The following is a 15,443-nucleotide window of genomic DNA, read 5'->3' as shown; positions in this document are numbered from 1 at the left end:
ATGCCCGGTAACACCTTATCCCAGCACATTCGCTCATCAATTCGCCTGACACTTCAGTTGTTGAGTTGATCTTACTTTCAGTAGCAGATTTCTCCACCTATTGACCTTACATGATACACTACTTTTTGACTGAGCTTTTCCACTCTGTAATGATAGCGCTTACAGCTGATGGGGGAAATATCTCTTCTCTATCTGTTACCAAACCCACGAACCTCTATTTAATTGCCACGCTGACACTTTCTAGACGAAAGTACCTAGTCAACCTTCCATTCTTCGCCCATAGACCTATGATGGAAGAATGGATTCCTGGAATCATTAATGGTTAATGGTGGTTACACAGTGGAGCAGGGATAGAGAACAGAGTGGATAAGGAGATGAGGAAAGCTTTGGGTTAATACCAGACAAAGCGCTTACTAGGAGAAGTACCAGTACTTGGGAGTTTGGTGAGCAGGCAAAATTTGCTGCCTTAGGGATCGGAAAGAACGCTCCTATTCCCAGATTCACCAAAGCCCTTCCAAGTATTTTTGATGGTTCCCAACTTCCCACCGCTATCATGTGCTAGGCCACCATATTGAAGAAACACACTTTCTTCTATGTGTCTAGAGCAGGGGTCCCCAACCTGTAGCTTGGGAGCCACATGTGGCTCGCGAGCCTGTGATGTGTGGCTCGCGGCTGCTTGCCAGCTTGGTGCATTAGCACCAGGTGTAAATAATTATTAAGAGCAAATCTCTAGTTGGTGACTTTTCTGTGTGTAGCCCTGTACAGAAGAGCAGATCTGAATATGGGAGAGATTGGAGACCTTGGTGTGATTTCAGTGGAGAAGCTTTGGTTGTCATTATACCAGTAATGGAGGCTCTCGGTGTCACTACTGTGAGTGGGGAAGGAGCTGGTTGTGGCTCGCGACCCTCTCTCAAAGCTGAATGCGGCTCACGACCCTCTTTCATAGCTGGATGTGGCCCTCAAGGTCAGAAAGGTTTGGGGACCTCTGGTCTAGAGAGTGCAATAGCTTGTGCATGCTTTCTGGCAGCTGCAAAGACTGAGAGTGAATAAAAAGAAAGATTAAAAACTGTTACGGTATTGCATTTTACCCAGAGACCAGGGAGATACAAGGGAGCTTCAAACAGAGCACCATCTGTGTAACGTTCTGTCTAATCTGAGCCTCCAACAGTACAACTGAGTTGTCATGAGCAATTCAACCCTCTAACAATAATGAGACGACTCTTCTCATCCAGTCCCAATCTACACAGCAAAGCCGACATGTAAGCTGCAGTAAATAGGACATGTCAGCCTGTTGGGTCTTTCTTAGTGGCCAGGAAAACAAGTAAAATATTTCAAGATATTTTTTTTTTAATGTACAAAGTCAGAAAGGCAGCAATTTTTTATGTCTATATAAAACTTATTTAAATAGTCTACGATGATACTTACGGTACTATTTAAGGTCCATACACCAAGGAGTGAAATTGGAGCTTCATACAGAGCAGCAACCCTCTAACAATAATGAGATTACTCTGCTCATCCACGTCCAGTATATATATATATATATATATATATATATATATATATATATATATACCTATATATATATATATATATATATAAATATATATATATACAGTGAAGGATATAAGTATTTGATCACTTGCTGATTTTATAAGTTTGCTCACTGACAAAGACATGAACAGTCTATAATTTTAAGGGTGGGTTAATTTTAACATTGAGAGAGAGAATATCAAAAATAAAATCCAGATAATCACATTGTATAATGCATAATGACATTGCATTGCATTTTGCAGTGAGAAATACTCCCTCCATAAGTTTTCTATGGGATTAAGGTCTGGAGACTGGCTAGGCCACTCCATGACCTTAATGCGCTTCTTTTTGAGCCACTCCTTTGTTGCCTTGCCTGTATATTTTGGGTCATTGTCTTGCTGGAAGACCCAGCCACAACCCATTTTTAATGTCCTAGTGGAGGGAAGGAGGTTGTCACTCAGGATTTTACGTTACATGGCTCCATCCATTCTCCCATAGCTGCGATGAATTAGTCCTGTGCCCTTAGCAGAGAAACACCCCCAAAACATAATGTTCCACCTCCATGCTTGACAGTGGGGATGGTGTTCTTTAGGTCATAGGCAGCATTTCTCTTCCTCCAAACACAGTTGAGTTAATGCCAAAAAAGCTCAATTTTTGTCTCATCTGACCACGGCACCTTCTCCCAATCACTCACCGACTCATCCAGGCGTTTATTGGCAAACTTCAGACGGGCCTGCACATACATTTAAATATTCTATAATGATACTTCTCCTTTAAGAACCAAACTAATTTTTAAAATTCTGATAGCAAATTTTTATCTTCCAGGGATCAGTCCGTGTATTAAAAGCCATGACCACTCCAAAGTCACAGCCACCGCAGAATGCCTGTAAGTACCGGATAAACAATTACAGCGGGATCTTTGGAGGACAAATAATTTAACCACGGACAAAATTGCGTTTTAATTCTATCACATTATGGCAATGTATCAGACTGAGAGATTTAAATTGCAATTTAAATGACATTAGAAAAGATTTATTTTTCTTCCTTTATTAGCAGGATGCATTTTTCATTCAATAGTGCAATGTGTTTTTCCTCCGTCCTAACTGATTTAAATAGACACATTAAGAAAATCAATGAATATTACAGGATAAGCTCAATACAGAAAAATGCACTGTAGGTTATTATATGGCAGAGGTGGATAATTCATTTTATAACAGCTTGTTTTTCAGGCTTTATGCATTAGAGATTTGAAGTGGAAAAACCAAGTTAATTTTACACTCAGGAGGATGATACTCACTGAAATAAAAATTCAACAACCACTTCATTCCTATTTACTTCATTTCCTAGTATCTCTTTTTAAGAATCAGAGGTCCGATTTTCACATACAGTGCTCCTAATTCCATACAAAGACATAAATCAGTGCTAATATCCTAGCTGCCTGCAGTCACCACTAGAGGGAGCTTTAGAGCTCAGTGAATACTGATTATACATTGAGCTCAATACAAAAACTGTATGCATTTGGTCTTTCGGCTCCCTCTAGTGGCTGTCAGAAATAAATTATGCAACACTATTGCTATGTAGAGGATTTAGAACTCTATCAGAAAAGTTGTGCAGTGACCAAAGTATGGAGTGTGGCAAGTGTTTATGCACATAGCACCCTATATAAAGTGTGACTCATCATGGACAGGGGACAAAACAAGGGTTTAAAATTAGAAAACAGAGTGTACCTATTAAGTCTGTGGCTGCCCTTTAAAAAAAGGAAAGGCCAACCACAGGCTAATGATTTGACTAAGTAGGAGTGATTAAAAATTTACCGAAGAGCGGACAAAAGGGCAATGCCGCAAGATAATTAAGAGATGGTGAGATTGATGGTGGTCTTCACCTAGGGAGGTTGTGTAGGGAAGTGTATTCTTCCAGATGGCAATTCCCATTAGTGGAGAGATCACGGTACATGGGTTGTGCTGTCACAAGTGGGTCACGTCCTCCTGAGAGATGTGGAGTTAGAAGATCACTACATTTTGTGAATCGCAGATTTGCCATTTAGCCTGTGCGTTTGTGTTTCATATTAAATTAATTTAATTTCCTTTGGTGCTGAAGTGGTTAATGACCCTTCTTAGGATGCTTAGAAACTTGCAGCTCCATCTCACAGCTGTTCCTGACCTGGTCATTTCCTCTCTCTCTATAAAATCAGTCCTGTGCTGTGCTGAGTTGGAGATCGTTGTTGCTGCTGGAGATTGTTGAGTGCTGTTTTTGGGTCTATGTTTTCCTCAATATCCTATTCCCATTTGGTTTGTACATTTTTACCCTTCCTTATATTCCTGTCGACCTTTGGCGAGTGTTTTGTATGTTAATTGTTTATGCTATCCCTGTTTATCTTATGTGTTTATACACTTGCATATCTATCCCAGACCCCCTGGGGGAGGGGGCAGCTAAGTGAATGCAAACTAATGGCATGTATGTAAAGATGCTTTAATGCTGGGTAAATCCTAAAGGTACCTTCACACATAACGATATTGTTAACGATATCGTTGCTATTTGTGACGTAGCGTTAGCTTGGCCGGACCCGAAAACGCTGCAAGCCGCGTTGAAGGTCCGTCAGAAAAAAAAGTTATGTGACAAACGCATACCAATTTAGGGATGCGTCACGATGCGTCAGACAATGCAAGTCTATGGGCGCGTTAGTATGTGCATTACATTGCGTTTTTACTACTTAAAAACGAGTCCGTTAGACACACCTAGCGCAATGTGAACCCAGCCTTACCTTGCTTGTAGAAATCCATGTGGCTGTTTTAGAGAATTATTTTGCTATATAATCTAAAAGCAGCATGATATAGGAGCAGAGAGTCTGATTCTAGTGATGTGTCACTTATTGGGCTGTGTTTTGTTCTTTCAATCGGCCAGGATTAGTTTGTCACGTCACCGCTTTCCCCAGACTAGTCCTTTCTTGGACCCACTAATCACACGCCCTCCTGGACATGTCTGACATCTTCCATGTAATCTACTTCGTGGCAAGACCACCAGACATATTGTTTCTACATAAGACGTGTCAGTGGTCCTAGCATGGGGTGGGGTGTGATTGACATCCTTTACACCAGGGGTGTCAAACTGCATTCCTCCAGGGCTGCAAACAGGTCATGTTTTCAGGATTTCCTTCTACTGCACAGGTGATAATTTAATCACCTACACAAATAATGAGTTGGTGATTAAATTATCACCTGTGCAGTACAAGGAAATCCTGAAAACATGACCTGTTTGCAGCCCTCGAGGAATGCAGTTTGACACCCCTGCTTTACACAATCCACTTCATGGTAAAACCATTGGCACGTTGCGTGTCTGTAAGATTTACGGTAATTCTGCCATTAAATAAATTGGATGAAAGATGTCAATCATACCCATGGGGGCGTAATGAGATCTGAGACAAGACTAGTCTGATGGAAACAAGGCCCTACCAGACTAGTCCTGGCTCATTTATATGTGACCACCTGCAGAGTAATAAAGCTTTGGGACTTTAAAGTCTTAAAGGCATATACTGAATATCACAATAATGGTGGCCTGACAGGTTTGGGGGGATGTTTCTCCAGTGCCCCATGCTGAGCGAACCCCAGAAAATGATTTCTATAAATATATAATAAACATCAAAGACTGTCTGATATTAATTGTGAACATGTCCTGCCTGTATGTATGAAGCCTCTTTACGTGACCTCCCGTAAAGTGACTGCTCAACTCTAGGACATGCTACCTAAAGTGATACGGCTGCCGCTAGTTACTATATTTTATAAATTACAGATCATCTCCAGAGGAATGATGAGGAATTAAGAAGCAAATCATCAGCAAAGGTAACTAAAAGGTTTATATGAGGCTGTATGTAGTTACTCAAGGGACGTCCCTTCATATGATCCTCCCACGAGGACTCAGCATTGAACAGTTAGAAGTTCTTGCCCTGGAGGACCGCAGGTTTCTGTAAATTAATGGATCATTAAATTTCCCAGTTCTATTTTTTTGGTTCCACTTTTTCCTCCCCTCCTTCGAAGATCCATAACTTTTTTTAAAATTTTTCTGTCCCCATATTGTTTTTTTTTCTTGCAGGATGAGTTGAACTTTTGACTGACACCATAAATTTTATCACGTGACGCACAGAAAACAAGGAAAAAAAAAATTACAATTCCAAAAAATAAAAAAAAAAGTTAAAATCCACAAATGTTTTCATTTTTCTTTACTATGTTCACTATACAGTAAAAGCAATATGAATCGCCAGGTCAATACAATTACGCTGATACCAAATATGTGTAGTTTTTTCTTTTTATTTAAGTGGTGAAAAAAAAAATTGGTTGGGTCACCATTTTCCGAGACCAGTAACATTTCCATTTTTCATGATCTGGGGCTGGACAATGGCGGATTTCATAGTCCTATTGATGGGTTGTCAACAAAAAATGCTACATCAGAAATCCCTCATGTCTCAGTATGCTTTAAAATGGAGATATTATAGCGGATAATTTGTTGACTAGGGGGAAAAGAAAAAAAAGAATAGAAAAATAAATTAAAAGAAAAATACTATAGGTATGTAAAATATGTTAATAAACTTATTTCATAGAAAAAAAATCGGAAAAAAAAAATCACCCTCAAATTTTAGCTATTAAACCAGCATGACCTGAAACATGTTGAGTCTTGTTATTATCATGAACATAATAATCTCTTTTTATAGGGTCACTTAATTAGGACCTTACTGGAAAGATGCCAAGAAAAATCAGCTCTTCCTCTAGTTGTCTGTTCATTTCAATGACTGATGTGTAATACTGCGCTTCACCTATAGTGGCCGCTGTAGGAGTAATGTACGGCTAGCGGCAGCAACCTCAGCGATCATCTGATCTTCATCATCATTCACTTAAAAAAAAAAAAAAGATTATTGTGTTACTTTAATGAATCTTATTTCCAAAAATCTGAAACAAACAGGAACAAATACTCCTTGTCGGGAAAGGATTTTCCGTTTTGAATGTCAGATTTACTACATCTGCTAAAATAAGAATCGTAATGATGATACCGTTTAGAAAGTGATGATGTATCCGAGCTGAATGTACTTTCCTGGCGCTTGGTAAAAACGGAATCTTTAACCAGGACATAGTAAAACAAACAAAAGGGAAACTTTCTGCCATTTGTTTTATGACTTAACAATTACATTTCAGGCAATGTTCATTGATCGGCTGCTTTATGTTTAATTCAATAAACAAGATAGCGCTGCTTTGCTGACACACGTTCAATAGCAGAATATAAAGATCCTCTTTCATCGGCTGCGTGGGTCTAATATATGCAAACACTAGTATTGTATTATTGCAGCTTTATGCTCCTTTCTCTCTTCATATTTCTCATTACTAATAGACCTGCAATTATTTAATGCATTTTTAGAACTAGAAGGACGTGGGTGATATAGTCTAATCTGCTATCGTAAAACCAAATTGTCATTTTAATGACTTTTCAGAATGAGCTGTCATTATATGACTTATATTCCTCATTTTTCAGTGGTTTTCTCCTCTTTAGGCTCTATCTCTCATTTCAGTTGTCTCTGAGCTGGTGGGTGGAGACTAGCTGCAATGAGGTCTCCCATACACAGCACACACAGGTTGTCATTTTAATGACTTTTCGGAGTGAGCTGTCATTATATGACTTGTATTCCCCATTTTTCAATGGTTTTCTCCTCTGCAGGCTCTATCTCTATTTTCAGTTGTCTCTGAGCTGGTGGGTGAAGAATAGCTGCTATGATGTCTCCTATACACAGCACACTGATTGTCATTTTAATGACTGTTCAGAATGAGCTGTCATTATCTAACTTGTATTCCTCATTTTTCAGTGGTTTTCTCCTCTGTAGGCTCTATCTCTAATTTTAGTTGTCTCTGAGCTGGTGGGTGGAGACTAGCTGCTATGATGTCTCCCATACACAGCACACACAGGTTGTCATTTTAATGACTTTTCGGAGTGAGCTGTCATTATATGACTTGTATTCCCCATTTTTCAGTGGTTTTCTCCTCTGCAGGTTCTATCTCTATTTTCAGTTGTCTCTGAGGTGGTGGGTCGAGAATAGCTGCTATGATGTCTCCCATACACAGCACACACAGGTTGTCATTTTAATGACTGTTCAGAATGAGCTGTCATTATCTAACTTGTATTCCTCATTTTTCAGTGGTTTTCACCTCTGCAGGCTCTATCTCTAATTTTAGTTGTCTCTGAGCTGGTGGGTGGAGACTAGGTGCTATGATGTCTCCCATACACAGCACACACAGGTTGTCAGTTTAATGACTTTTTAGAATGAGGTTTTCTCCTCTGCAGGCTCTATTATTAATTTTAGTTGTCTCTGATCTGGTGTGTGGAGAATAGCTGCTATGATGTCTCCCATACACAGCAGGTTGTCATTTTAATGACTTTTCAGAATGAGCTGTCACTATGACTTGTATTTCCCATTTTTCAGTGATTTTCTCCTCTGCCGGCTCTATCTCTATTTTCAGTTGTCTCTGAGCTGGTGGATGAAGAATAGCTGCTATGATGTCTCCCATACACAGCACATACAGATAAGGGATTCCTGTTCTCCTGTCTCTATGGAGCACATGTTCAAAAGCAGCAACAGAATGGAGAACATTATTCAGCACTACTGAGCAGTGTAGACGTGAATCCAGCACAGATAAAGATAAAACACTTACTGGAAATCACTAGCTCATACACTTGACAGAGGAAAGGTGAAGAAATGGCTCATAAGTGGGGAAAAATACAACATTTCTTTGATAGGTTCTGTCACAAGATTTTTTTATATTTGTTTGTACTATTGATTTATGCAAAGTTTGTCGAAATAACAGTGAACATTACAAAAATAAAACATAAGGGGCAAAATGTGTAAGAAGATGACGGGAAATTCAGAATATCAGACATAGGCCAATTTTATGTCATAATACAGCCACATTCTTAGGTCAGTATTACTCCTGAAAGAAAGAAACCCCCACACTCACCGATGTACTGAACTAAACTTAGATCATGGCAGAAGCATATGTGATCAAAGACCAAATGAGTAAAAGTATTAGTGTTGTGGCTGCAATTTGGACCCAGAATACATCTGTGTTAGTACTTCATGAGACAAAGTCAGAATTTAGTGGTGCTAAACTATAGTCGGTCTATAGGGGGAGGCTATTTCACTGGGCCAATCTAAGGCCCCATGTTATAATAATGATTCTTTATTACAGATGAATATGTACAGATACGGTGGCATGTAAAAGTTTGGGCACCCCTGGTCAAAATAACTGTTATTGTGAACAGTTAAGCAAGTTAAAGATGAAATGATTTCTAAAAGGTCTAAAGTTAAAGATGACAAATTTCCTTTGTATTTTAGGCAAGAAAAAATATTTTCGTCATTTACATTTTAAAAATTACAGAAAGGAACATAGGCCTATGCAAAAGTTTGGGCACGCTGCTTGGTTAGTACCTAGTAGCACGCCCTTTTGATAGTATCACAGCTTGTAAACACTTTTTTTTAGCCAGACAAGAGTCCTTTAATTCTTGTTTGAGAATTGGAAAAATTCCTCCAGTACTGTGAGATTCCTGGGGCGTCCTGCATCCTCTGTTATTCTGTGATCTAGCCACAGATTTTCAATGACGTTCAGATCAAGGGACTGTGAGGGCCATTATAAAACCTTGAACTTGCACCTTTTGAGGTCGTCTATTGTAGATTGTGACGTGTGTTTAGGATCATTATCCATTTGTAGAAGCCAGCCTCTTTTCAACTTCAGCTTTTCTACAGACGGTGTTATGTTTGCATCAAGAATTTGTTGAAAGGTCTTTGAATCCATTCTTCCCTCTACCCGTGAACTGTTCCCTGTGCCATTGGCTGCAACACAACCCCAAATCATGATTGATCCACCCCAATGCTTAATGATTGGTGAGATTTTTTTTTTCCTGAAATTCTGTGCCCTTTTTTATCCACATGTACCTTTCATCATTGTGGCCAAACAGTTCTATTGTAACCTCATCGGTCCACAGGACTTGTTTCCAAGTTGCATCAGGCTTGTTTAGATGTTCATTTGCATACTTCTGATGCTGAATTTTATGGTGAGGTCGCAGGAGAGATTTTCTTCTGATGACTCTTCTATGAAGGCCATATTTCTGCACGTGTCTCTGAATAGTAGAACAATGTATCACAACTCCAGAGTCTGCTAAATCTTTCTAAAGGTCTTTTACAGTCAAGCGGGGGTTCTGATTTGCCTCTCTAGCAATCCTACAAGCAGCTCAGTGAAATTTTGCTTGGTCTTGCAGACCTTATCTTGACCTCCACTGTTCTTGTCAACTGCCATTTCTTAATGACATTTTGAACTGAGGAAAGGGCTGCTTTGTAGCCCTCTACCATTTTCATTTTCAGAGTGCTAGCAGCTGCAGCTGCTTAGAAGAACCCATGCCTGCTGTTTTTTTGGCACAAGGTTAGATGAGGCTGGGTTTTTATAAAGCTGTGAAAGATAGTGAACAAGCCATAATCTTAACAGAATAATTAACGTCTAAAACCTTGGTCAAAGTTACCCGAGCACACAAATCGTCACATTTTTGTATTGGACCATTTTCCTTTTTGTAAATCTGAAAATGTAAAAAATAACAATATTTTTTTTGCCTAAAATACAAAGGAAATGTGTCATCTTTAATTTTAGTCCTTCCAGAGATCATTTCATCTTCAACTTGGTTAACTGTTTGTAATAACAGTTATTTTGACCAAGGGTGACCCCATTTTTACATGCCATAGATTGTGATATGGAAACTGACAAAAAATAATAATTTTTTAAAATGCATTTAAAAGGAATCTGTCAACCCTTGGATGACTTTGAGCTATTACTATGGGCATACAGCTAATAGAATTGTTAAACCAGTCTTACCTGTATGTTTCATAGCTGCGGTATAGATCTTGAAAAATACATTTGTAATGTTTTATGTTAATGATTTCTTCCAGACTCCTGGGCATATGGAGCCTGGAAAAAATCCCTAAATTTTCTGGGGCAGCTATGTGTCATGATCCCAATGGCAGGGGATCACTAAAGGACAAGCACAGATACAAACAAGCTCTAGGGCGATGGAACCTGAGCTGACCGCGACCCTGAACCTAACACACAAATAAAAGTAGCCGGGGAACGTGCCTACGATGATCCTAGACGTCTCGCTCCAGCCGAAGATCTAACTTCCCCTATTAGAAGAAACACAGACCTCTCTTGCCTCCAGAGAAATACCCCACAGAAATAGCAGCCCCCCACATATAATGACGGTGAAATGAGAGGAAAGCACATACGCAGTATGAAAACAGTTTCAGCAAAAATGAGGCCCGCTAAAGCTAAATAGCAGAGGATACAAAAGTGAACTGCGCGGTCAGCGAAAAACCCTTCAAAAAACCATCCTGAAATTACTTGAACTCATGTGCCAACTCATGGTACATGAGGAGCAATTTCAGCCCACTAGAGCAACCAGCAGCAAAGAATCACATATCTGCAGGCTGGACTAAAAACCAAACAAAGCAAAACACCAAAACAGGAAAATCCAAACTTAGCTTGACCAGAAGGTTCTAGGAGCAGGGAGCAGAGGTAACAAGACACACTGGATACATTGATAACCGGCGAGGAAATGCCAGCAAAGCCAGGTTAAATAGGAAACTCCCATATCCTGATGGAACAGGTGGAACCCAGAGACCCAGGAAAGACAAGTCACCCAGTACCATCAGTAACCACCAGAGGGAGCCCAAAAACAGAACTCACAACAGTACCCCCCCCTTGAGGAGGGGTCACCGAACCCTCACGAGAACCACCAGGGTGACCAGGATGAGCCCTATGAAAAGCGCGAACCAAATCATCAGCATGAACATCCGAGGCAACCACCCAAGAATTATCCTCCTGACCATAACCCTTCCACTTGACCAAATACTGGAGTTTCCGTCTGGAAACACGAGAATCCAAGATCTTCTCCACAACATACTCCAATTCTCCCTCCACCAGCACTGGAGCAGGAGGCTCAAGCGAAGGAACAACAGGTACCTCATACTTCCGCAACAACGACCGATGGAACACATTATGAATAGCAAACGATGCCGGGAGATCCAAACGAAACGACACAGGGTTAAGAATTTCCAAGATCCTATAGGGACCGATGAACCGAGGCTTGAACTTAGGAGAAGAGACCTTCATAGGAACAAAACGAGAAGACAACCACACCAAGTCCCCAACAAGAAGTCGAGGACCCACGCGGCGACGGCGATTAGCAAACTGCTGAGCCTTCTCCTGGGACAACTTCAAATTGTCCACCACATGACTCCAAATCCGATGCAACCTATCCACCACCATGTCCACTCCAGGACAATCAGAAGGTTCCACCTGACCAGAGGAAAAACGAGGATGAAATCCCGAATTACAAAAGAAAGGAGAAACCAAGGTAGCAGAACTAGCCCGATTATTAAGGGCAAACTCGGCCAGCAGCAAAAAGGTAACCCAGTCATCCTGATCAGCAGAAACAAAACACCTTAAATAAGTTTCCAAGGTCTGATTAGTTCGTTCAGTCTGGCCATTCGTCTGAGGATGGAATGCAGACGAAAAGGACAAATCAATGCCCATCTTAGCACAGAACGTCCGCCAAAATCTAGACACAAACTGGGATCCCCTGTCAGAAACGATGTTCTCAGGAATCCCATGCAAACGAACCACATTCTGAAAAAACAGAGGGACCCACTCAGAGGAGGAAGGCAACTTAGGCAAGGGTACCAGATGAACCATTTTAGAAAAGCGATCACACACAACCCAGATGACGGACATTTTTTGAGAGACAGGGAGATCCGAAATAAAGTCCATGGAAATGTGCGTCCAAGGCCTCTTCGGGATAGGCAAAGGTGACAACAATCCACTGGCCCGAGAACAGCAAGGCTTAGCCCGAGCACAAACCTCACAAGACTGCACAAAAGAACGCACATCCCTCGACAAGGAAGGCCACCAAAAAGACCTGGCCACCAAGTCTCTAGTACCAAATATTCCGGGATGACCTGCCAACACAGAAGAATGGACCTCGGAGATGACTCTACTGGTCCAATTATCCGGAACAAACAGTCTCTCAGGCGGACAACGATCAGGTTTACCCACCTGAAACTCCTGCAAAGCATGTCGCAAGTCTGGGGAGACAGCAGACAAAATCACCCCATCCCTAAGGATACCAGAGGGCTCAGAATTTCCAAGGGAGTCAGGCACAAAACTCCTAGAAAGAGCATCCGCCTTCACATTCTTTGAACCTGGCAGGTATGAAACCACAAAATTGAAACGAGAGAAAAACAGTGACCAACGAGCCTGTCTAGGATTCAGACGCCTGGCAGACTCAAGGTAAATCAAATTTTTGTGATCAGTCAAGACCACCACACGATGTCTAGCACCCTCTAGCCAATGACGCCAATCCTCAAATGCCCACTTCATGGCCAAAAGTTCCCGATTACCAACATCATAATTCCGCTCAGCCGGCGAAAACTTTCTAGAAAAAAACGCGCATGGCTTCATCACTGAGCCATCGGAGCTTCTCTGTGACAAAACCGCCCCCGCTCCAATCTCGGAAGCATCAACCTCAACCTGAAAAGGGAGCGAAACATCTGGCTGACGCAACACAGGAGCAGAAGAAAACCGGCGCTTAAGTTCCTGAAAGGCCTCCACAGCCGCAGGAGACCAATTAGCAACATCAGCACCCTTCTTAGTCAAATCCGTCAAAGGCTTAACAACACTAGAAAAATTAGTTATAAAACGACGATAGAAATTAGCAAAGCCCAAGAACTTCTGTAGACTCTTAAGAGATGTAGGCTGCGTCCAGTCACAAATAGCCTGAACCTTGACGGGATCCATCTCAATAGTAGAAGGGGAAAAAATATACCCCAAGAAAGAAATCTTCTGGACTCCAAAGAGACACTTTGAGCCTTTTACAAACAAGGAATTGGCCCGCAGGACCTGAAACACCTTCCTGACCTGCTGAACATGAGATTCCCAGTCATCAGAAAAAAACAAAATATCATCCAAATACACAATCATAAATTTATCCAGATATTCACGGAAAATATCGTGCATAAAGGACTGGAAGACTGAAGGAGCATTAGAAAGTCCAAAAGGCATTACCAAATACTCAAAATGGCCCTCAGGCGTATTAAATGCGGTTTTCCACTCATCACCTTGCTTTATTCGTATAAGATTATACGCACCCCGAAGATCAATCTTAGTGAACCATTTAGCCCCCTTAATGCGAGCAAACAAATCAGTCAACAATGGCAAAGGATACTGATATTTTACGGTAATCTTATTCAAAAGACGATAATCTATACAAGGCCTCAAGGAACCATCTTTTTTGGCCACGAAAAAAAAACCTGCTCCCAAAGGGGACAAAGATGGACGGATATGTCCCTTTTCCAAGGACTCCTTAACATAATCCCGCATAGCAGTATGCTCTGGCACTGACAGATTGAACAAACGACCTTTAGGAAATTTACTGCCTGGAATTAAATTTATAGCACAATCGCAATCCCTGTGAGGAGGAAGCGAACTGAGCTTAGGCTCCTCAAAAACATCCCGATAGTCAGACAAAAACACAGGAATCTCAGAAGGAGTAGATGAAGCGATAGAAATCGGAGGTGCATCATCATGAACCCCCTGACAACCCCAGCTTAACACAGACATTGATTTCCAGTCAAGGACTGGATTATGAGTTTGTAACCATGGCAGACCAAGTACTAGGACATCATGCAAATTATACAACACCAGGAAGCGAATCACCTCCTGATGAACGGGAGTCATACGCATTGTCACTTGTGTCCAGTACTGAGGTTTATTCATAGCCAAAGGTGTAGAGTCAATTCCCTTCAAAGGAATAGGGACTTCCAGAGGCTCCAGACTAAACCCACAGCGATTGGCAAATGACCAATCCATAAGACTCAGGGCAGCGCCTGAATCCACATAGGCATCGACGGAAATGGATGATAATGAACAAATCAGAGTCACAGACAGAATGAACTTAGACTGTAAAGTACTAATGGCAACAGACTTATCAACCTTTTTTGTGCGTTTAGAGCATGCTGATATAACATGAGCTGAATCACCACAATAAAAGCACAACCTTTTTTTCCGCCTATAATTTTGCCGTTCACTTCTGGACTGAATTCTATCACATTGCATTATCTCAGGTGACGGTTCAGACGACACCGCCAAATGATGCACAGGTTTGCGCTCCAGTAAACGCCGATCAATCTGAATAGCCATAGTCATAGACTCATTCAGACCAGTAGGCGCAGGGAACCCCACCATAACATCTTTAATGGCCTCAGAAAGGCCATCTCTGAACTTTGCAGCCACGGCGCACTCATTCCACTGAGTAAGCACCGACCACTTCCGAAATTTTTGACAATAAATTTCTGCTTCATCTTGCCCCTGAGAGAGGGCCAACAAAGCTTTTTCAGCCTGAATCTCTTGGTTAGGTTCCTCATAGAGCAAACCCAATGCCAGAAAAAACGCATCCGCATTAAGCAACGCAGGGTCCCCTGGTGCCAATGCAAATGCCCAATCCTGAGGGTCACCCCGCAGGAAAGATATAATAATCTTGACTTGCTGAGCAGGGTCTCCAGAGGAGCGAAATTTCAAAGAAAGAAACAACTTGCAATTGTTCCTAAAATTCAGAAAACGAGATCTATCTCCAGAAAAAAACTCTGGGACAGGAATTCTAGGTTCAAACATAGGAGCATGTACAACAAAATCCTGTATATTTTGAACCTTAGCGGCAAGATTATTCAGGCTGGAAGCCAAACTGTGGACGTCCATGATAAACAGCTGGGATCAGAGCCATTCAAAGATTAAGAGGAGGAGGAAGTAGCCAGGCTGCAATAAGGCTAGGCAGCAAACTCTGAGGGA

General features: G+C 41.3%; 1 protein-coding gene across 1 annotated transcript in view; it reads left to right on the top strand.

Moving 5' to 3' along the window:
* LOC138671246 (cyclic nucleotide-binding domain-containing protein 2-like) overlaps nt 1-15,443 on the top strand; it is a 385,035-nt gene that overhangs the window by 199,487 nt on the left and 170,105 nt on the right. The window contains exons 11-12 of the mRNA XM_069759242.1: nt 2,356-2,416; nt 5,317-5,366. Coding sequence (XP_069615343.1) covers nt 2,356-2,416; nt 5,317-5,366 — 111 coding nt within the window. The remainder of the gene's footprint in view (nt 1-2,355; nt 2,417-5,316; nt 5,367-15,443) is intronic.

This window comes from Ranitomeya imitator, chromosome 3 (assembly GCF_032444005.1).
Source record: "Ranitomeya imitator isolate aRanImi1 chromosome 3, aRanImi1.pri, whole genome shotgun sequence".
Lineage (NCBI taxonomy): Eukaryota > Metazoa > Chordata > Amphibia > Anura > Dendrobatidae > Ranitomeya > Ranitomeya imitator.
This window is presented reverse-complemented; position numbering and strand designations above follow the sequence as displayed.